This window comes from Protopterus annectens, chromosome 8.part1, assembly GCF_019279795.1.
Source record: "Protopterus annectens isolate FY-2018-M chromosome 8.part1, PAN1.0, whole genome shotgun sequence".
In the NCBI taxonomy this organism is placed as follows: domain Eukaryota; kingdom Metazoa; phylum Chordata; order Ceratodontiformes; family Protopteridae; genus Protopterus; species Protopterus annectens.
The window spans coordinates 369,893,519-369,917,138 of NC_056742.1; the positions used below are offsets into that span (position 1 = coordinate 369,893,519).

Below are 23,620 nucleotides of genomic sequence, written 5' to 3' on the forward strand. Positions count from 1 at the left end.
TCAACCAACAATCAGTTTGGCTGAATTGAATTCTGCCTTATGCAAACAAGTGAACATGTTTACTTCTGTAAAGCCATTTTTTTTCTTTTCTTTTCTTTCATTTATTTATTATTTTCTTTACTATCCAGCATATGAAGGACAACAAATTCAAGAGAACAATTTTGCAATTTTGCATATCTTACCTGTGTGAAGTATGCATAACAATAACAATTGCTATGAAAACTCCAGAAATAATAGTGCCAGTGAGAGAAATGAATGTCACAGACGTTGGTACAGCAGTGTCTTCTAAATCTGCAGCAGCCTGAAAAGAATTCCAATATATCTAAAAATAATGGTAAATAATTAATTGCATGCTTAGTTTTTAGATATTACAGAAATAGTTAAACAGATGCGAACAAAGAAATAAAGGCAAGTCAAAAATACATATGCATATGACAAAGATTCTAACATTTCACATCTCATACTACCAGCAGAGCTTATCTGTAAAGCTCAATTTGTAGAAACCATATACTGAAAATAAATAATATGGTGGGGGTGAGTTCGACTTATTTAAAATAAAAATGTGTTTTATCTCAAGGTTTGTACAATGACTATAAAAATATCCTACAGACAATATGAATGCCATACAAAGAGGACAGTTTTGGTAGTCACATGGTCTTTGACTTTTAATAATTTGCAGGTCATAGCAGATGCGTTTTTGTCTTTTGTTTTTGTAGCCTATTAGCCATATGGACCAATTGATTCAGTAAACAATTTAAATGTGTAGATTTGTAAAAGGTCTGCAAGAAGAACTTTAAATGTAACAGAATACTTTTCTACTATGATGATTTGTTTTAAGAAATTTGCAAACTGTTATGAGAGAAGCAAATAAGAATTAATTAGTAGCTAAAATACTGAAGTCCAGAAACAGCTTAAATTTTACTTTAACACATTAAGGTAATGGCTCTCAAATAACAAAGTGAAATTAAACATGAACAAAAGAACAATCATTCTGTTCAGTACTCCTGAAAAAATACTCCCTCCCAGGTCTTTGTCTGTCATTGACCTAAGCAAAAACAATACCCAGCAATTACTTCATCAGAAATATCTAGGGCTTCACATGGGCACAGGTCTTCCTGCAATAAATGCATATAAAATATTACTGATGGTCAGTAAACAAATGAGAACCTGCTGCACAATTTCAACTCATTTTACGACTCAAGCCCACAAGTCATTTACATTAAAAGCTTTATTACCCAGACTAAAATACATCCTGGGTGCTCTTCAAGCACCTGAGTACCAAGCGATTGAAGACTTCTGCCTTGAAGACAGAGACTCAAGTGTCACCTCATGCTTGAACCTGAATATGAGTTTAGGCAAGCAGCTGATGGAGCTTACCAAAACTCATTACTTGAGTTCGAGCAAGATAAGCCTAGAAGGTGAAGAGAGAGAGTGGAAGGGGTAGGGAGTGTAGATTAGGTCAATGATCAGAGAGATTTTTTTAGGATTAGGAAGTGGGGGGCTTGCCCCCCTGCAGAAACATAGTAGAAAGTGTGTTTTTTTAGTTAGGCGTTCTTATAGGTGGAGAGGATGTTATTTACATATGCATTGTAGTTTTCACTGTTATGAAGCACACTTTCAATGTTCTGAGTTTTCAATGTTTTGGGTTTTCAATGTTTTGGGATTTCGATGTTTTGGTCTCAATGTTATGAAATTCAATGTTATGAAATTTCACTGTTATGAAGTAGACCCACCTAGAGATAGCTCTTTCTTCTGTAGAAGTTTTAAAATAAGGTCTAATGGGGACAATGCTACTCTCTCATCTGTCTCTATGTTTGTAGTGCTTTATTTGTAATTTTGTTTTCAGTATGTGACAGTGTCTGATATTTAATAGCTTATAGTTCTGTCATTTAAGAACTGTTGCTCTGCCATCTAAAGATGGCACTTACTCTCCTGTAAAAGTTGGCAATGATGAGCTTGAGGCCCTGCAAGAAGACAAAATCTGCAGATTTTGGTTACATTAGTTTGTATTGTATATGTGTTTGAGCTGGAATGCAAGGTTGCAAGAGGGAGCTCCTGTTCAATGTTATGGATAAGCACATTTTAGTTGAGGTATTGCAGGCTGTAGAAGACCTCCCAACTGTTCCGAATTACTCGGTTTTTACCGAGGTTTGGGGTCCAAATGAAGGGGTGCCACGATTCCCGAGTGGCACCCCTTCATTTCCGATGTTTCTTTTCTTTTTTTTAAATTTTCGCGCTGTCAGAGCTGATGTCATCACGTGCGTGATGACGTCAGCACCGTCAGGCTATCAGCCAGTCAGAATTGAGCTCAAGGAGCTCGCATCATCATTTCCGGCTGGCGGTTAAGTTATCGGCGGGAATGCGAGACTAATGGCAGCACAAAGTGGCCAGGGATATGACAGTAACGGTTATGTGAGACTAGTGGCCGGGGATATGGCGGGAATGTGAGAGATTAATGGCAGGCTTGGCAGCACAACATTGGGGACAAATGGATTAATGGCAGTAGAAGGCTGGGGGATTCAGCGCGAGCCCTGAAATGAAACCGGGATTAATGGTGGCAACAGAAGAGGCCAAGCACTACTCAGGGTAGGTGAGAGAGAGATTGTTTTTTGTGTGTGTGTGTGTGTGTGTGTGTGTGTGTGTGAAAATACCCCCATATAATACACTTGGTGGCTAGAGGTATTCAGGCTCAAACCCTGTACCTTTAGTACAAGGTAAAAAGAGCCTACTATCCCTAGCCACCACCATTTCTGACTGAGTTATGGTAGTGAAATGAAACTGCCTCAAGCAGCTTTGTAAATGCATAAAATAAGCAGATATTTAGGTTTTAAGTTTTACTAACAGCTGAATGTATTTATCTCTAAATTGCAAAGGGAATTTGGTGTATATTAATTTTGTCTTCCACACAAATTGTTTTTCTACCACCTCTAGAGACTACTCTCTAATTATCACTATAGGCTCTATGCCATATGTCATTTTTGTGACTTTTTAACTTGTTTTATCATCTGTTGAACACTTGCAAAACTAGTCTGCATTTACTTCTGGTCTTTATCTTTAACAAGCATACAAAAGATGTTCACAGGGGTGGAAAAATATATAAAGCTGAACTATCTCTTTTTATATTTAGTATTATTTTAATCAAACATAACCAAGCAATTTGCCCTAGTTGACCAGTCAGTTGCATTACATTACATTATTTTGAGAGAAGGGAGATGATGAGCCTGCATAGCACACTTTATTAAGTGCTCTTAACATTTTAATTACTATTTATCTCCACATTCTTATTTTCCTTTCCCCATCTGCCCCTTTCCCTCCTGAATGCCTCTGTCAAGCCCCTCTCCATAACTCCTTATAACAATTTGTTTTCTGGATCTACAGCTCTCTCTGTTAACTATAACTTTTAAATGTACAGGGAGTAGTAAGTCCCCACAGTCTGCTGCCAACAATGGATCATTACTGCCTGCTCTGGTAGCGTACAGGGATAAAACGCTGACTATGCCTCAGGTGACCTGCATTTGATTAGAGGCTTGGGAAACTGATGGAGTGGCACAGAAGAATGGGCATGCCTATCCTGGGGTTAGGGTGATGACATCAGCATTTCCTGTGATGATCCCTGGTGGGGGCTGAGGATGACTTTGGGAGGTGGCAAGGTCCAAAGAGGAAGCATGGTCAAACAGCAAGTGAGATGTACCAGGCTGGACTGCAACAGAGGTTGGGGGCCATATGCCATAATCATCCCATTGCACTTGAGACTTGAGAGCTATGATGAGAAGTAAGAACACTTTTTTTTTGTGCTAAGAGTTTAGAGCTATGATAAGAAGTGAGCTAACAGTTCAGAGATATGGTGAGTGAGAAGTGAGAACTGAATTTGTATTCCATTTCCCCCATTATTGGCTTTGTTGTTTGTCCATGTTTTTTGTGTTGAGGTTAAGAGCTATGTTGAGAAGTGAGAAATGAATTCACTAAATGATGGCTATTAAGTTTCAGTCTTCCTATTTTTCAGGCAGCTGCTGATGTGGGATAGTGGTATGTTGTTCTGAATGTAGTGCTTAGAGTCCTGGTTTCAAAACCTGCCAGTGAAATGCATGATGGAAGCACAACATTTTATTCTAGCAACTTTACAAAATTATACAAGCAATGTTTAAAATGTGTCCCTGGCTTTTGACCTTTTGTCCCCCTCCCCCCCAAAAAAAATGAAATTGAAAATAAGTGTGAAATGCTGTGCAAGATAGTGTGGGTGTGGAAGCAGACTTTTATGATGGAAAAGTTCTGAATTGGGCAGTTTTGTCATTATTGGTTCATGTGTTTTGTTTCGTTGCCTACAGTATAGATTACTGGTAAAATGTTCAAACAATAAATTTAAAATGCGCTCTAACATGTGTGTTGTATTATACAAAGAATATAATTTAATAAAGTCAGGAAGGTGTATAAAGAAAAGAACACATGTATGTTATCTTGTTTTGTGTGCAAGGGGCCAATGATTTGAAAACAGCCCAAAGGTAATCTTTATCCACCACTGGCCAGATGCAGTTTTTTTGGATGTGGTGTGGATTTCAATGCTGTTTCAATGAATGTGAGTTTCAAGGGCAAAGTTTAATGTCAAGCCTATTTTCATTGTGAGACAGTATTGTTTTGTTTACCAGATGATGTCTTTTAGTGTTTCTGCATTGTTGTGCTGTAAAATGTAAAACTAAAATTCAAATCATTGTAGAAGTAAAGCAGTATGCATACATTAGTGTTTATGGTAAATGGGGCAAAATAGCCAGGTAACAGGACACTGGAATGGCTGCAGGGGGACTCTGGTCTGGTGCCATGTTTTGGTTGCCTGTTCTTCAATTTGCGTTCGAAAGTTGGTATCCCACAATTCCATTGGAGTGGGTGGGGCTGCATAATTATGTATGCAAATTAGATGTTAATCAGCATACAGATGTGTACCTATTTTTCATGGGCCTTGTCCAGATTTTTGATGTTTTCAGGTTGAGAGGTATGGGCTGTAGGGGTCAGGAACTGTGAGATTATATAGCAGACGTTTAGCTGCTAGAGTGTTTTATTAATAATAGTATCATTATGCTTAGGCAATAAAAGACTAGGGGCAAAGGTGATCCCTAGATACTTCTGTTCTGTTACTAGTGGAAGTGGGTTGTCATTTGTGACAGTAATAATTAGATATTTGGATTTAGGGAGTTTTATTTGGTGTGTCAAATAGACTTCAGGGGATTGATTATTGCATATTTTTTATTCTTCCAATGGCAAAAATCTGTAAAGCTAGATTGAAGTTGCTGTTGATGGTTCAAGGTGCCCTTAACATGATTTATAAGATGTCATCTGCATAAAGGACCAAGTGGAGGTGAGGTAGATCAGTTGACAGATCACTGATGAATATGGAAAATTAAAGTGGATCACTCTAAAGCACTCTCTCCTATTTTAAGTAACGGGTGAACTTTTACATTTACCTATGTTAATTACAGCTGGTGATAGGGATGTATGCAGCCGAAAGGTTCTATGAATCACTTAGTTTTATAAATCACTTACTACATGCATTTCAAGGAAAGAGTATGAATTCTTATCATATGCAGCTCCCAGGAATGCCTCAATTACATTTGCATTAATCCAGAGTGACAACTGACCGTGGTGCACCTCCGAACAGAAGGACACTTAGGTAGGGTATGAAAGAACAATCTGCTGGCTTAGCTTTAAAGTGTTTTGAATGAACTGACCATCACATGGTTTGACTTGCTTGTTATGCCTGGGTTCCATAGTACAACGTTATTTCTATTTCCTTATTACTTCTCTAAGGATTTTGGGAAATTTTTTTACACTATTTTTATTCTGGATACGTACTTATAAAATTTTAATTACATCATTTATGAAATTCTTAAAAATATGAAGAATTGGGTATGCTATTTTTGTTAATGATTGCTTCTTGCTTCATGATCACTATATCAGCTGTATTTAATTTTGCAAGTGCCTAATTTGTATTTCTTGTGATATGATTTTGTTAGTAATTTGCTTTAAGTTAATTTTAATTTGGCATTTTTTCCGTATGTTTAGATGTGTATGAACTATAATTACTTTTATCTAGAGATTGTTCTGTTTTTTAAGGAAATATTGTTTATATAAGCAGCAAAATATTAAGACCTCATTTAGCACACCTAACAAAGAATTTTCCTGAAATATGAACTTTTCCCCTAATAATGTGTTTTTCCATTAATTTCTTCTAAGTTTTATTTTATTCAATATGAAGTTGATTCCATAAGATAAGATATGCTATAGAATAATGGCATGTACTGAGAAGGATATCGATAGCCACAATGCATCCTTTGCAAATGAGTCTGGATACTTCTAGGACTTTATTTATTTTTATTTATTTATTTATTTATTTGTTTGTTTATTTATTTATTTATTTGTTTGTTTTGCCTGTGTATCATTTCTTTTATTACTTTTTCTTATAGTATGACACATTTGTCAGTTTGTTTATGTAAAGAATAAAGGCAGCAAAGTTCAGTGGAAAGAACAGCTGATACTTCACCTACTAAACTATTTTCTTTAAGTCTGCAATGAAGATACTTAAAAAAATACGAATGAACATATATAAATCCAAGTGTACAATTTTCAATGAATTAGGAATTATTGGTGCATGTTTATGTTCTCTACATAGTGAACCGCTTTTTATTTACAGATTAATTTAAGATTTGAATACGATGAAATTAACTGCCTAGTGATAAATTAATAAGACTTAGCAGGAGATTTGAGACAAATGAGAAGGTGACATAGGATGAACGTAGTAGGGAGGGGAGGTACAGGTGGAAGTAGAACAGAGGACTGAAATGTCAGAAATGTATCCTGTAAAGAGCAGGAGCATATCCAGGATTTGGATAAGAATTCTCTTAGGGAGAATTTGAAGGAGGCAGTTTACTGTTTGTTCTAACTGATAGTGATAAGGAGTTCCAATCTTTTGCTATGGAGTAGAAGTGCAGACTTTGGCCCGACGATTTGGTAGGTTTGTATAGTGAGAGTAGCTGTTTATCTTCTGATCCGAGATATCTTTTAGGGATGTACATGTTAAGAATGGAGCTAAATCTGGACAGGTTGCTGATTTTTCAATATTATGTGCAGTTAAAAGTTGAAGGTAGAAAAGTTGATGGGTAAGTTCAAGCCATGTGAGTGAGTGGAATGCTGTACACCTATGGCTGAAGGAAGTTGCATTAGGAGCACATTTGGCCAGTTTATTATAGCAGATTTATCATTTTGTTTTTAGAGACAACTGTAAGTTTGCTAAGACTGAAGCCTCATAAAGTAAAGAGGGTAGGGGGTAAGTTTTGTCTAGACTAATTTTTGTGGATGTGTTAAGGAAGTCTTTTTTCTTGTAAAGCATACCAAATTTCTGGTGTTTTTTTTATGTTACTTTGGATGTGGAGGTCAAGCTTACAATTGTCTTCCATTATAATGCCTAAGTTTAGTATTGGAAACTGCTTCTATCTCTGTGCTGCTTATGAAAAAGATCTTAAAGGTGTTTTTATGTGGGTAGTGAGATTTTGGACTAAAGAGGAGGAGCTTAGTTTTTTTTTTTTTTTAGGACTGAGTAAGGGTTATGCATTAGTAAGCCAGGTTTCAGTGGTGGTAAAAGCTTGTTGGGTTATCTGCTGTAAGTATGTTAGGCTGGTTCAAGTTTCAGTGGTGGTAAAAGCTTGTTGGGGTATCTGCTGTAGGTGTTAGGCTGATTAAAGAGCAGATGTTTGTGGACTCATCTGCATATTAAATTAGGAGCTTTGACAAAAGGAATATACAGATTGTAGATAAAAACAATAACAAGTAGAAGACCTGGGATGGACCTTTGTGGCACACCTGTGGTAGGGAGAAGGAATGGTGAGCTGAACCCTTGCCATGTTACTGACTAGTGACTGTTTGATAGATAGTTAGAGAACCATTGACTTGAGGGAGATTATAGACAAAGGTTGGAAACCTGATTAAGGGTTTTAGAATGAGAAACTAAGTCAAAGGCTTTTGACATGTATAGAAATACAGAAGAGTCAAGTTTGCCAGTGTCTAACTTTGCTGCTAGCGTGTATGAAGGATATTAATACAGTTGTTGCGCTCTAGGCTGGGTGAAAAACAGGATGGGTATTAGTAAGCAGATTATTTTGTAAGACATAGTTTAGAAGTTGTTTGTGGATGCAGTTTCCTAGGATTTTTGAGATGGGAGACAAGATAGATTTGGGACTAAAGTTAGAACTGTTGATGGAGTTGCCTCCTTTGTGCAATGGAATATGTGACTTTTTCACTAGGCTGTGGACATTGGACTCAGCATTGGATCTATTAGTCAGGATGATAATTGGATACATTATGGCCTCTGTAGCTAGTTTCAGGTATTCTGGGGATATGATATCTGTGGAGGCAGAGCAAAGGTTGAGTTAAAGTAATAGTATTTTATAAGTCTAATAGGAACAAGCTGAAGGGGGAAGTGCGTGGAATTGTGGGAGGAGCCAGGTGTGGGAGAAGCATTGAAAATGCATTCAGATGAATATAGAGAAGAGGGCAATGTTGAAGGAGTTTAAGGGAGAGGTGAGAGGTGCATTAGAGGACTGCAAAGTTAAGTTAGCTATAACATTTTTTGATGTATGCATAGAACTTAGTAGCTATTTCAAGACAGGAATTTTATGGGCATAGACTGGATTCTTTTTTAGTTCCTTTGTTGAGTATAGAAAATATGGTGGACCAGAATAAATAGTGGTTATTTTTGAGGTTGTTTTGTAATCAAATATAATATATATATTTTTTTTATCTCTGGAAACTTGTTTTTTGACCTGGTTATACAGCTGTCTGAATAGTTGTTTTTGTCATTTTTGTTTTTATGTCAATTGTGCCAGGATTTGTCTCTGTCCTTCATGAGGGGTTTCCATGACTTAGTGAGCCAGGGGTCATTGCTAGATTTAATTTGTTTTGTGTACTGTGGGTCTAAAGTATTAAGGTTGTTTAAAAATACTGTAATGAAATGCTCTACTGTTTCATTTAAGGGTAGTGTTTTCAGGATAGACCAATTTGTTGCTTTGAGTGCATTGAGTAGAGATTGTTGGTTACATTTTGAGAGGTTATGAACAGTTTTGAGTTTATACTCCTTGGTCAGTTGGGAATTAGGTATAGGCTGGTAGGTGATCACTTAGGGTGTCTGCAAGTGTGCCAACTGAAGTAACATTACAGGGGCTGGTGACCAGAAGCCAATCAAGGATAGATTGTTAGTTGGGGCTTTTATTAAATGTAGTTTGTGTTTTGATAAGTTATGCAAACCTGAAAAGGTTCATACTGTTAGCTGGGGAATGTGAGGATAATGACTGCCAATCTATATTAATGCCATCATGAATGTTTGTTTCATTGCTAATTATATGTAATACCCAGAATAATATTTATTCACGTATAGGACTGTTATTTCCTAGGGGCATATAAAGTACAGTGATGCATAAACTTTTTGAATTCTTAAATTTTAACTGTGACATAAGCATTTTGGCATTAGTGAATTTTAGGATGGTATTTGAAAAGGGGTTACTATAGAGGTGTTAGGGAAAAGTAGGGCTGTTCCACCTGTTTCCTTGTGTATTCTACCAAGTCTTATTATACTGTAGCCAGGGATAAAAATTCCAGCATCTTTTACATTACATTTAAGCCACATCTCAATTACAGCTGTCTATGAGAGTCGGTAATTCTATTACATATGCTTCAAAGGTTTAGGGTTTAGGATGACAGTATTTGTGTTGGGGTTTGGATGGGACTCGGGTTTGGGTGAATATCACTGCACTGTTGGAAGAGGATGTATTTATGGTGTTTTTGTAGATATGGGTATTAACTTTATCTTTAGGTTGGGATGGTATACATTGAATATTTTAAGCTTGAAATAGTAGAATGGGCCAATGAGAAATAAGGTAGAGGAGATATCAAAGAAACTAGATGAAAAATGGTATATGCAGTGAAGGAAGTTACAGCTGAGGTTTCCTTTTTAAGCTTTGAGGTATGTGAAGATGTTAGGCAAGATGGGAGAAAGAGAAGTAAAATAAGGCAAGAGGGAAGCCATATGATTTAAGTAAATAACATGTGGTGCTGTATGTGGTAAAGGGAGAAGTTAAGCATACCTTAGGTGTTAGGAAGACTTGTAGAGAAGAAGAGGATGAAGGAAATAAGGAATGGGAGGGATGATATGCTAGTTAAGGTGTGTGATAAGTTAACAGGAAGTGATGTGTAGAAGGAAGTGTGTGTGATAGGACAGTGGAGTTAGTGAGTGGACTAGACAAGATACAAAGGGATAGAGTTAAGAAGAGTAAAAAAATAGATGGTGTAAGAGTGGGTGGCACAAGCATGGTGAAGACAAATGGAATGGGCCATATACCACAGACTAGGAAGTATTGAGTCTGTTTTTCAAAGAAAATAATTAGGTAAGACTATTGCTTATGAAGTTATCAGAGACTGGGGAAAGAGAGAAAAATAAACACAAAGAAATTTGGAATTTAAAAGGGAAGCTTGTGTTATACACATGAGTCAGGTTTAATTTTAGAGTTAGAGCTGAAAATTGTAATCCTCATAATATAAAGAAAGGAAAGAAGGAGCTATAAAATAGTGTATTCAAAAAGTGGAAAGGAGAGAAAAGGTAAGAAGATGTGGGCACAAAGACTATCTGGACAGATTACTGTAACAATGGAGGATAGATGTATGATTTTAAAGGGGGAACATATTGAGTTTTATGCTTTGATATTTGGTGGGTGAGGGTTGCATCATCTAGTAAATTACATGAGTCATGGAGATAAATTAGCTAAGATCTGTCTTTATAAAATAAAATAAAAATTTAGGTATTCACCTTTACCTGTTTATAGAAAACAATGTTTGTTTTTTTAATTTTCTCAACCAAGATTTAGCTAGACAGAGGTATCACAAGCACTGTAGTATTAAATAATGGTAATGATGTTCTTCTAGTATATAGGAGGAGTGTTGCTCAGTATCTAGGACAATGTTCCAGACAGTGTCAAACTATGGGGAAAGGGGAGATAAAGACAAACATACCAGAGAATGACAGCTACCATTTGCTGGGGTAACATGAAAAAGCAGAAGTTTAGCTTAATCAGCAGACTTTGCAAGTCTGCGTGTTTTTCTTTTAAAACAATTTCAAGATGTCTTACTGATAAAGAAACAGAATACACAATAAGAAAGCCCCATTCATATTCTTATATTCAGACTATGCATTGATCTATCTACCAATACCATCCAATATTTAGATCATGAGAGCCAGAAGTTATTTTAAATTGTTTAAGACTCAATAATTCAAGAATGTACCAATGAAAGTCAAATCCAAAATAAGGAAATATCAGTTTAATATGAATCAGGCAGTTTATCTTTTTCAAAACAGAAGTCTTTTAAAATGTTCCTTTTTTAACATATTCACTGGAAATAAAATATGTTTTGAAAGAATGAGGACAGGATGGAAATGTTGAAATTGTTATGAAAATATGTAATACAATTAGACTGCAGTCCATAGATTAAGACATTTCTTCACATTAAAGTGAACGTTCTGGAATTAAAAAAATGAATGTAGGACATTTTTGTATTAATTGAAAATACAAACTTACTGTATTGCAAATAACGCTGGCTTATTTATGCTACACCAGATTAAGAAAAGGAAAAGTAAATCATAATTAATTTCAAATAAAGCGTTTACTTTACTGGAGAAATGTCAATAAACTGAAAGTAATCTTCGAATATTGCAATGAATTTTATAGTATATGAAATTTAAATGACAATAGTCAAACAAATGATTTATTGGACAACAACAAAGATTTTATGGTACCCTCCTAAGCAAGATGAAATATTTTTCAAATTCTATACAATATATATATATATATATATATATATATATATATATATATATATTTATAGAATCCATGATTTTAAAATTTCCTGTTGTTGGTATTTTGCAAACAAAAAAATCTGGTTATAAATTCCAGTTTAGGTATGGATTAAGTAGTTTCTCTCTCAGCTTTATCTTGAATGCTGATGGTGATTATTCTTGATGTTGAATATCAGAGTGTTACGTTTAGTTTCAATGAATTGGCACTGACAGTAACTTAAAAATATGTATATTTTTCTTAGGTGGTTCTAACACCTTTGACAAATCAAATAGTTTCCTCTTCAGGCTTTTGGGTAATTTCATTTTCCCGTGAACCAGTGTAATAATTTAAGTCTATATATGTTGATACTAAAATACAATTGGTGATTAACAATTAATTATATTGAAGCGTTATTCAATCAGAAGCCATTAGCAAAGACCAAAGAATTATACAGCATTTAATCTGGCTCTCAGTTATTGACACTAATGATGTAGGAAGACAACCATTTATTATTGGCAGAAAATACAAGTTCTTTACCTTACTATTTAATTATCATTTTTCAGATAACCACTGTTATGCCTGACACATAAAATATAATAATTCAATATTATTTTTTATTAAATGACTAGGAGAATAATCAAAACCTTTTCCAGAGTATAGATGCAGCAGTTTTATTCCAGGACAATTATTTTAAACTGAAAACCAGAAAAAATGTCTTCTTGAAGTAAAAAAATATATATGTGTGTGTGTGTATGGGTCTACTTTAAAATACCGACACGCCACTTAGCCGACACACAAACCACTGAGACCAGATAACCGACAACACAAAAAAACGACAATGCAAAACACCGAACACCATTACACCGACACACCGAACATAAACAACACATTACACTACATAGCATAGCCACTAGCCCTAACCCAAACCCTAACCCTAAGGTCCGACACTATCGCACACTCACCCTACCTGCACCCTAACCCTAACTCACTTAACCCACCCCTAACCCCAAGGTCCGACACTATCGCACACTCACCCTACCTGCACCCTAACCCTAACTCACTTAACCCACCCCTAACCCCAAGGTCCAACACTATCGCACACTTCACCTACCTGCACCCTAACCCTAACTCACTTAACCCACCCAAAAACATAAAGCCCGTCACTATCGCACACTCACCCCACCCGCACCCTAAACCTAACTCACTTAACCCGTCCCTAAACTACAGTCCCTCACTATCACACACTTACCTTACCCGAACCCTAACTCCGACACTAACACACACTCACCTTTCCCATACCCTAACCCAAAATCCCACAATATCGCACACTTACCTGACCGCTCCTAACTCCGTCACTGTCGCACACTTACCGAGTCGTGCTCACACATTACCCTTGTCGGTCTTTCCGCTGTCGGCAAATCACCCTTTCGGTAAACTTACCTGTCGGTCGTTTGGTCTTTGTCTTCTGCGTGTCGGGGAATCGTCGGTTCGGTCAACTAAAGGGGACCCATATATATATATATATATATATATATATATATATATATATATATATATATATATATATTGTTTTACTGTTAAGAATAAATATTATTCAAATGCTATTGTTTTTCATAATCCAGAACTTTCTTACCTATCTGTATAATATGTGGATTAATAAAATAAAATTTTTCCTTTTAAATATTTCTTGGAGAAAAGTCTGTCAAATAATGTATTGGAATACATTAATGCATAGCTTTGTAGAAGGTTATTTTATTCAAAACATTTAGGAAAATATCCATCTTTTCATCTAATCATCTCTGGCAAATTACATCAGACTCATATAACAACCCTATAAACAGCCATTGTCAGCTACAGCATTTACTAGGCAAGTAGTAATATAGTTAGAGTGATAGGGCATTCTTTCACATCATACTCACTGTGTACATGTATATCTACATGCATATCTACATCTATATCTTTGTCTATATCTATATCTATGTCTACATCTATATATATATTTATACACACACACACACACACACACACACACACACACACACACACACACACACCTATGAACAATTTAGAATCATCACAAATCCATTTGCTCTCTGTAATGTGGGAGGAAGCTGGAGTACCTAGAGAAAACCCATGCACACACAAGGGGGACATACAGACTCCACATAGGGGCACTCCAGATGAGAATCAATCTGGAGCGCATCTAGCTTTGAGGAAAAACATGCCACTGACTGCACAACTGTGCCACCCTTTATATATTCATGCAGTTATTGTCTGACCTGTTTTTCTGCTATTTAATAGTAATAACTAGGTACCTTCATTTTTTTTATTTTTATTAAACCAACATCACACATTCTGTTTAATGATTATACATTTTTACAGAAATATATAAAAATGAGGTAGCTCTTTGTAGTTTGTACTGCAAGACTGAGGAAATGTTGTTTAATTGGATACAAGCAAATTTGAATTTAAATCGCTACAGATTATATGAAGTTATGCATTGCAACTTTCTGAAGAAAAGGAAAGGTTAAAATATGATGTTTAGATGGGTGTACTTTACAAGACATCTATATAATGACAGACTAGAAATTCTTGTTCTAGAGACTAAAAAAGAGTTACTAGCCTTTGGAATGACTGAAAAAAAAATCATCACAGTTATATAAAAAGAAGTCATGTACCCACCATATCGTTCCATATGAGAAGTTGTACTTCATTTGTCTTCAATCTGTGGGGTTATGGATCCATATCGGATCCGAGCCAGCAACTTTTGCTAGCATCAGCTCTGAGCTCCAAACTCCTCTCCTTACCCATAATACACCTTCACTGCCTTCCATCCACAGATCGAGTTTGCTGAACTTATACTGAGAACCCGACCTGAAAGATTTACTTGTGACCTATACTGCAGCAGGTAGGCTGATCATGCGCCAAGGTCCGGGGAAGGAAGGAGGGATGGTTGAAGACAAATGAAGTACAACTACTCAGATGGAATGTTATGATGAGTACATAACTTCTTTATCTGAAGTAGTTTACTTCATTTGGTCTTCAACCTGTGGGACAGAGTCCCCAGCTACTAAACTCCTGGGAGGCCCTCATGGAAGGATATTCCAGAGCACTGTGGAACCAAAGAATGCTCTCCTTCTGAAAGTCAAATCCAATTTGTAATGAGAAATAAACATATGAGATGAGGACCAAGTAGCTGCAGAACAAATATCATCCAAAGACACTCTATACCAAAAGGCCACAGATGTAGCCATGGACCTAGTGGAATGAGCTTTCACCTGACATGGAGGAGACATGCTTCTGTCCTTATAGACCTGCAGGATGCATGAAGAAATCCATCTAGCTACAGTGACCTTGGAGATAGGTCCCCCAAAAAAGGGTTTATAGAAGGATACAAACAACTGATCAGATTTACGGAAATTTTTTGTCCTGTGTAAATAGAATCATAACTGTCTATGAACATCCAACATGTGGAGTTCGTATTCCATCTTGTTCGTAAAATTAGGAAAAAACACAGACAAATTGATAGTCTGATTGATATTGACTGGTGATGCCACCTTAGGAAGAAAGGATGGATTGGTTCGAAGGGAAACCCTATCTTTCTGAAAAATCATGTACGGAATTTTGATGGACAAGGCCTGTAATTCTGAAACCCTTCTTGCAGAGGTAATAGCCATCAGAAAAGCTGTTTTCTAAGATAAAAAATTCAGATCTGCAGTTGCGGCAGGCTCGAAAGGCGAAACGACCAAAGCTTGAAGAACCATAGTAAGGTCCCACGGGGGAATAGGATCTTTGACCAGGTGGCGTAACAAAAAGGTGCCTTTGATAAAGGCTTTACACAGTCTGGAAGAGGCTAAGGAGGCAGAATTCTCGCCCACATGAAAATGAGAAAAGGCAGCTAAATGAACTTTGACAATAGAAGAACTAGCTCCATGTTGGAAAATATCAGCTAGAAAATCAAGAATGGTGGAAAGAGGAGCCATGAAAGGGTCTAAACACCTTTGAGAGGCCAAGAAAGAAAAACATTTCCACTTGCTGCGATAAACCTTCCTGGTCGAAGACTTATGAGCAGCTACCAAAATAGATCTAACTGAGGAGGAGAGTCCGGGAGTCCTAGCAATCACAGGAACTGGAGCAGCCAAGCTGTGAGCTTCAGGCTGTCCAGACTCAGATGAGGCACCCCTGAAGGGTGTGAAATTAAATCCTGAATGAGATCTAGGATCCAAGGTGAAGCCAGACAGTAAGACCAAAGGAAGGGAAACCATACCTGGCGCAGCCAGAATGGGGCAATGAGGATCACTTTGCTCCCCAGTTGATGAGCTTTCTGTAGAAACCTCGGAATGAGAGGTACTAGGTGGGTAAGCATACAGAAGACCGGGAGGCCAAGCATGAACTAGAGCATCACTGGGGGACTCCCCCAGCAGGGGTTTCAGAGCAAAAAACTTGCTGCACTTCTTGTTGGAAGGAGATGCGAAGAGATCACAGCAAGGTTGACCCCACTCACTGAAGATCTGTTCTGCTACTGACAGATTCAGAGACCATTTGTAAGGCACCAGAATGGTCAGACTTAGCCTGTCCGCTATGATGTTGGACCATCCTGGAATGTGCATTGTGATGAGAAAGTGACCAGTGGAGATCGCCCATTCCCTCACACTCATGGCTTCACGACAAAGGGGGTAGGATCTGGTCCCTCCCTGTTTGTTGATATACCAGACCACTGACATGTTGTCTGACTGAATAGCAATTGCTCTAGAGGAAGAAAGGCATGAAGGGCCTGCAACGCTAGAAGGACCACTCTCATTTCTAGGATATTTATATGCAAGCTGGTCTCTATAGGGGACCACAGGCCTTGGACTGTCCTGCCTGAACAATGCCCCCCACCCAAGTTGAGAGGCAACCGTGGTCACTGTGGTTTGGACCAGGGCTGGAACAAAGGGTCGTCCCTCCAAAAAGTCCGGAGAGCTCATCCACCATATGAGGGACAACTGACAGACTCGACTGAGATGAATTGGATATGTCAATGACAGTTCCAACAGGGGACCATTGCACAGCTAGAGTCCACTGTAGAATCCTTATGTGTAACCTAGCACACAGGAGAAGAGTTATGGTCAGCGCCATCGAGCCTAGGGCCCTCAACACCAGTTCTGCCATTGGAAGATGAGAAAGGTAGATCAGGGAGACATGCATCCTCAGGTTTTGAACTCTCTCCAAAGTCAGAAATATTTTGCACTGAAGAGTATCTATCCTGGCACCAATGTAGTCTATCACCTGTACAGGATCTAGGAGAGATTTGGATGTGTTGATTGTGATCCCAAAATGCAGGGCAAGTGTCAGGAAATAATCCCTGGTTTGGGAAAGTAGATGCCTGGTGGGAGCAGTGAGGAGCCAATCGTCCAGGTACGGATAGACCTGAACCGTCTGAAGACTCAAGTGAGCTGCTACAACCGCCATCACTTTGGTAAACACCCTGGGGGCTGTGGTGAGACCAAAGGGTAGGGCTCGAAATTGGTAATGACTGACTCCTAGCTGGAAGCGGAGGAACTTCCTGGAGCTTCTGTGCATTTTTATGTGATAGTAAGCATCTTGGAGGTCTAACAAGCACATACAGTTGTTCTCTTTCAGGTACGGCATGATGGATTGTAACATAACCATCCAGAAGTTCTCTTTGGCAACTGACAGGTTCAGGGTAGAGAAGTCCAGAATGGGCCTTAAGTCCCCCATTTTCTTTGGCACCAAAAAGAACCTGGAGTAGAAGCCTGATCTGGACTGATCTGGGGGAACGGTTTTGATGGCCCGTTTTTCTAGCAGCTTGGAAATTTCCTGTGCTGCTGCCTCCCTTTGCATGGGTGGTACATCTGGGAGGTGTCTGGGAGATATGGGAAAACCCACAAAGGGGATAGAGTATCATCTGGATATGATTTGAAGCACCCAGCGGTCTGTTGTTATGGACTCCCATGCCGCTGGGTGCAAGGACAATCATCCCCCAACTGCCTCCAGTGTAGAGCAGTTGGCCAACCCCTTAGGGTTGCTGGCTGGGTCTGTCCGAGAGGGGTTCTCGAGATCCAAAGTTCTGTGGACCCCCTCTGCCTTGGGGCCGGCATCCATTCTGTCCCCCTCTGCCTCTGGGGGAAGAAGAGCCCTGAGTGTCCCGGGAATACTGTGACTTCCAAAACCACATCTTCTTTTGCCCTCTCTGGTTCCGGGAAAAGGACCTTTGAGGGTTAGACAAGTGGATCTCGATGGCAGACAGTGTCTTCCCATCCTTCTCACTCTGGAGTTATGCCTCCTTGATGGTATTACTAAAGAATGTAGAGCCGTCATAAGGGCCATTGGCAAACGACACCTTGAAGGGTTCGAAAAATTGACATAACCTGAGCCAGGCATTATGCCTCATGGACACGCTGGACCCAGCTGCCCTAGCCACTCAGTTGCATGGACATGTTAGATACTGCTTTTAAAGTGGCCATCCTTGCAGAGAATGAAGCCTTGTCCTACAACATGGACTTGGGGGAGAGACTCCTCCACCTCCTTTACTAGGTCGCATTGGATTGGAGTCTGGTGACATGGGCCAAGTAATTCAGTGCCCTAATTGAAAAGGTAGCTGAAGTGTACACCCACTTCCCTAGGTGGTCCATCATCCGGTACTCTCGGTCGGGATGGTGGACCGAGGAACTCTCCTGCACAAGTTGCTTCTTAATGGCTGCTGCTACCACCGTGGTGCCCATGGAGGATGGCCTATCTATGGGTGGGGCTTAGGATTTTATCAGGTCATGTTGGGATAGGTTCCATGGTGTCCGATTCCTTCCATGCCCACGAGGTGACCAAATCAACCAAAGGATCCATGGGAGGGGACACCCAGGAAGTAGATGGGCCCATGCTGAAAGCCTCCAGGAACACAGACTCATCAGAAGAAGGTTTGGGGGCAGACCAACCTCCCTGCTGGTGCAGGATCTCCATGATGTCTCCAAAGAAGACATTCTCGGGAGGTGACCTTGGGGGAACCCTCTCAATTATCTAAGTCCATGTCCTCGGTGAGGGACTCAGGGGAGTCCAAGTGCCTCCTCTTGCACGTATGCTTGCGAGGCACATCTCTGGGCTCTCCGTGGGGTGTTCACAAGTCATTTTTTCCTTGGGGAATCATCTGGGGCTCTTCAAGCATGGGCTGTCCCTCTGGTAAGATGATGGGGACCATAGAGAGAGCCAAGGGGGTCTGGGAGGAGTCCGAGGGGGCGGTCAGGGGTTTCAAATTGACAGAGAGAACCCTTTCTACCACATCGAATGCCAAAAGAGAGTGAACCTCCTGGGAAGCCAATAAGGAGGTTGGTCTCCCTGGGTCCAATGTGAGAATTGGAGCCAGGCCCAAGGTGGATGGAGCTCTGAGGGAGGGAACCTGGCCCAACAAAGTCAGAGCCGATAAAAAGGTTCCACTCCCTCGGATCTGACACTCAAGCTTCAGCTCTGAGAGTGGCACTGATCCGAACTGGTTGGATCCAAAATACTCCAGGCAGCTGTCGGCATTGAGGAAGCAGGTACTGTCGGCGCCAACCCCCTGACCAAAGCCAACCTTGAATCAGAGTGCTCGGAACCCAAAGGTCAGATCAGAGAAGGAGAAATGAGTTGCAAGAAAGGAAGTGAGCACCCCCCTCCAGAGGCTGGCAAGACCCCCATCTGGATCTGTGTATGGATAAATCGCCTCATCATCTTATCCAGATCCATATCTCACAAGGAACAGATGGACCGTGACAAGGCCACGGACTCCAACCTGGTGGGTTGGGGTACCGAGGCTCAAGAGGCTGGATGTGTCTCCTCCAGCTTCGGGGAGAACCTCGGAGATTGGAGCCAAGGAGAGTCACAGATCCATGGTGTTTTACTCAGAGAATCGAGGTCCCAGGACCTCTTCCTTTTTTCCCTTGTCTTCGACTCTCTCTCCCTCCCTTTATCTACCTCTTTTCTGCTCCACTACCACAGGCTTTGGTACAGGAGGTTGAGTCCCAGCCTGGGAGGGAGGAGAAGCCAGAGGAAGAGAGGAGGGAGAGGCAGCCACAGTAGCCACTGTGACCGAAGCCGGAGGCAAGAGAACAGAGTCAGAAGGAGGAAGAAGACCTCTGAGGGCCAACTTGGCCTTCCTATCCTTTAGGCCATGGGGGTTGAAGCCCACACAAATACTACAATCAACATGCAGGTGGGCCACACCTAAGCACAAAACACACAGAGTGTGGACATATGCTGGGGATAACTTATGGCCACACTCTGTGCAGCATTTGAAAACAAGCTTTTCATCCATTCTAAATATTAGAAAGATAGCCTTAGAAAAAAGACAGGCAAGTTCTTTCTAAATAACAAACACACACACACCCACTCACCACACTCGTCTACAGAAAACACTGAGGGGGGAGGGGAAGCTACTACCTACACCACAGAACAAACTACTCTAACTAACCTAAAAAACACTAATACTCGACGCACCAAATGAGGGGAGAAGAAAGGGGATCTATACTAACACTAATTGAGAGAGAATTAGAAAAATTAGCTACTCACAAAAGGTTTTAAACGCACTGCTAGTTGGAGCTGAGAAGATATGATGCTGAAGCAATTCACAGCAAATGAGATCTAAGGATGGAAGGCAGTAGAGGTGTATTATGGGTAAGGGGAGGAGTTTGGAGCTTAGAGCTGATGCTATCAAAAGTTGCCAGCTCAGATCCGATATGGATCTGTAACCCCATCGGTTGAAGACCAAATGAAGTAAACTACTTCAGATACAATATTCTTTAAAAAAAATGTTATTGAGTGCTAGCCATAACAATAGTGCACCATAGAACAAGGTTGTTACCTATAGAATGTCCTTTGTGATTTATAAAGCATTTTATACAATAAGGCAATACATTGCATTAATTTTATCTTATTCTGGAGCCATAGTACTTTGTGTTCAAAATACAAATGTAAATGAGCCTTTCCCCACCTTTATAGGTTTCAAAGATACAGCATCAGTGCACTTGACTGTTTTATTTTATTTGTAGTTGTTTTCTAGGGTGCAACACTGATCTCCATGGACCTTTTTCAGACTCCTGGGAGTAGTGCCCTGGTTAAGTGACTTGCTCAGAGTCACACAGGCAAAGGAAGCTGAGGGAATCAAACCTTGCCAAAGGTAAATCATGAGATTCCAGGTGCATACTGTCCTATGCAGCTATTCTACTTCCTGTTATCTTTCTCATTATACAGAACTGAGTATCGTATAGTGCTATTTAAAAATAAAAACACAAATCTCTTTTATTTATTTTATTTTATATTTGTTAATTGCGGTAGAGCACAAATCAGTAATTACCGATTGCAGTTTTAGCCCAGCTAGGAGAAAAAGGATCCATGATAGGAAAAAGCCTATCAGGAGGGAAGTGCATTACTGGTAGTTCCCAGCAAGGCAGGTAACCAAGCGCTAAAACAGCCACACTTACCTAGTCTCCATACAGTGACACCACATACTTCAACAAAAGTGAGCTTGTATACCTCCAAATCCTCTTCTACCATATTATGGTAATAAATGTAGCCATGTTGTCATGCATAATGACTGTGAAATTCTTATGGATCGCCTTTGGCTTAACAAAAGGGCACAGGGCCATAGGGAAAATATATGTATTGAGGTATATAAAGAAATTGTGTTGTGTTGCAATGTCATGCAATCCAGTATTGTGCGGTGGCTGTTGGGCTGCAGTTATGACCTAGAATGAATTGGCACCAGACCATTAGGTATACCACTGTGTATTATGTGCCCCAGTATGCAGGTAATAAAGAAAGGGGGTGTCTGTGCACCCTGAGGAAAGACCACAGCCCATGTTTATGACTAATGATCCTGAAAAGCAACATATCAAAAGTACTGCACCGAGTGCTTGTATGCCTTCTTATATTATGTTTATGAATACCAAGGTGTGACTGGACTGAAAATGTAAATAATACTTTAAGAAGACTTCTTAGATCAAGCTAATAAATTACACAAATAAAAAATACTTTCAGTTTTCCTTCATATCCTTGATGGTCAGTTACTCATGTTGCAGATGTTTAAGTTTCCATACTAACTTACTTAGGTCCATTTACTAACTGCATATTGTAGCAATGTGTCTTTTACTTGCTGTTGTTGAATCCTTTCCTCTCTGAGTTAAGGATGTTTCAGAGAACCAGCAAATATTTTTTTAACATTATTGTTCTTTCTCTAAAAGTGAAGATATTAAGATACAGGCAGTAAAGGGGGCAGCCCCATGCAAATACATTGCATTTAGTGCACTGCTACTGAGTGCTTTTTGCCAAAAATTCATTTTGCTTTGAGTTCTGTCTGAGCTATCAGTTACTTGTATGGGCAGACATAGTTTTACTTATGGTACATCCTCTGGGGGATAATGAATTTATGGGATATGGTAGATATGACACTTTGCATAAACATTACAACCATTCATATGAAAAAAAATTATAATGTTTTCCTTTCTCCCTGCAGTTTCTTAAGAATGTTTCCAAACTTCTTATATTTAACAGGGTTATGGTCAAATGAGTAAAAAAATGCATTACTGGTAGTATATAAATGCATTTATCTGTAAGGAGGATAATCTCTTAGCTTATGATTAATACTACTGATAAGATAAATAGTTTGATTTGCATTTTATTACCTATATCTCTTATAAAAAATAATTCCTTCCAAGCAAATTGGGTTGTTTTTCCACATCTTCTCTTTCTAAAGATTAATGTAAGAAAACTGGCATAAGTTGCTGAATATGAATTTTGGTATTAATTCATTGTCAGCTTATATTACAAAGGATAGACTGTATAAAATCATAGTCTGGATCACTTAAATTATTAAAAGCTATGGGCAGAGTTTAGTGATGCTATGCTTATAATAAATATTCATTCAAATGTCCCTTTGTTATGAGATTTGTTTTATGATGATACTATTTCCATGTGGACTACTGTAATATGACATTTCAAAATGTAAAAAAGAAAGAAATGTCACTTGTACCATGATATATGTGGAATGTAAAGTGAATATTCAGCATAATTGGAAAAAATATATACTTAAGTTTCACAAATTTCTGTCTTTCATAGTTTTATAACTCATGTCACACCATTGTTTCTTACCAGAAATGCTGAAAAGTAATCAAAGTGGCATTCACAGGTAACCTTATCATGGCCTGATGCCAAAGTTCTGCAGCCAGAAGACCTCCACTTCCTAAAGTGTTGCACTAAAGAAAAAAAGAAACATGCTGTAAATATGTTTAGATTTTACTGACATAAATAAAATAATGGATCACTGTTTAGCAACATTACCTGTATCCAAAAACATGCATGTCTTCTTTCTAAGCTGGAAGTACAAAAAAATACTTAATAATGCTATAAATGACACTGAAGCAATGCTAAGTCTGCCATTAATAAAATGGCATAAATAACATTAAGATATTTCCCAAATTTAGCAAAAACAAGCATAGACTACATAATGCTGCATTGTTTAGTTCTGCATAGTTTCATAACTATGTGAAATATGGAAATGATAAATTATTGATGACAGCTCATAACCTCTAATTTATCCATGAAATCAGTATTTTCATATATGTAGATGTTAGCATTGTGATCAATTATTTTTTTATATTTCAATGTATCACTTGTTAAGTCCAAAGAACAGTGGTCCCAGTGGACTATGAAAGAAAAGAAAAACAAGTGTATTATATTATCCAGCAGAAACATGAAAAATAGCATACTTGACTTTAAAGCAAACAGTATTT

The 23,620-nt window shown here is 38.8% G+C and overlaps 1 protein-coding gene across 1 annotated transcript in view; it reads right to left on the reverse strand.

Moving 5' to 3' along the window:
• Window positions 1-23,185, reverse strand: part of LOC122810134 (adhesion G-protein coupled receptor G2-like) — a 210,880-nt gene extending 187,695 nt beyond the window's left edge. The window contains exons 1-3 of the mRNA XM_044081608.1: window positions 23,169-23,185; window positions 22,980-23,083; window positions 183-322 (exon numbers count right to left, since the gene is read on the reverse strand). Coding sequence (XP_043937543.1) covers window positions 183-322; window positions 22,980-23,083; window positions 23,169-23,184 — 260 coding nt within the window. The 5' untranslated portion in view covers window position 23,185. The remainder of the gene's footprint in view (window positions 1-182; window positions 323-22,979; window positions 23,084-23,168) is intronic.
• Window positions 23,186-23,620: the final 435 nt, after the last annotated feature.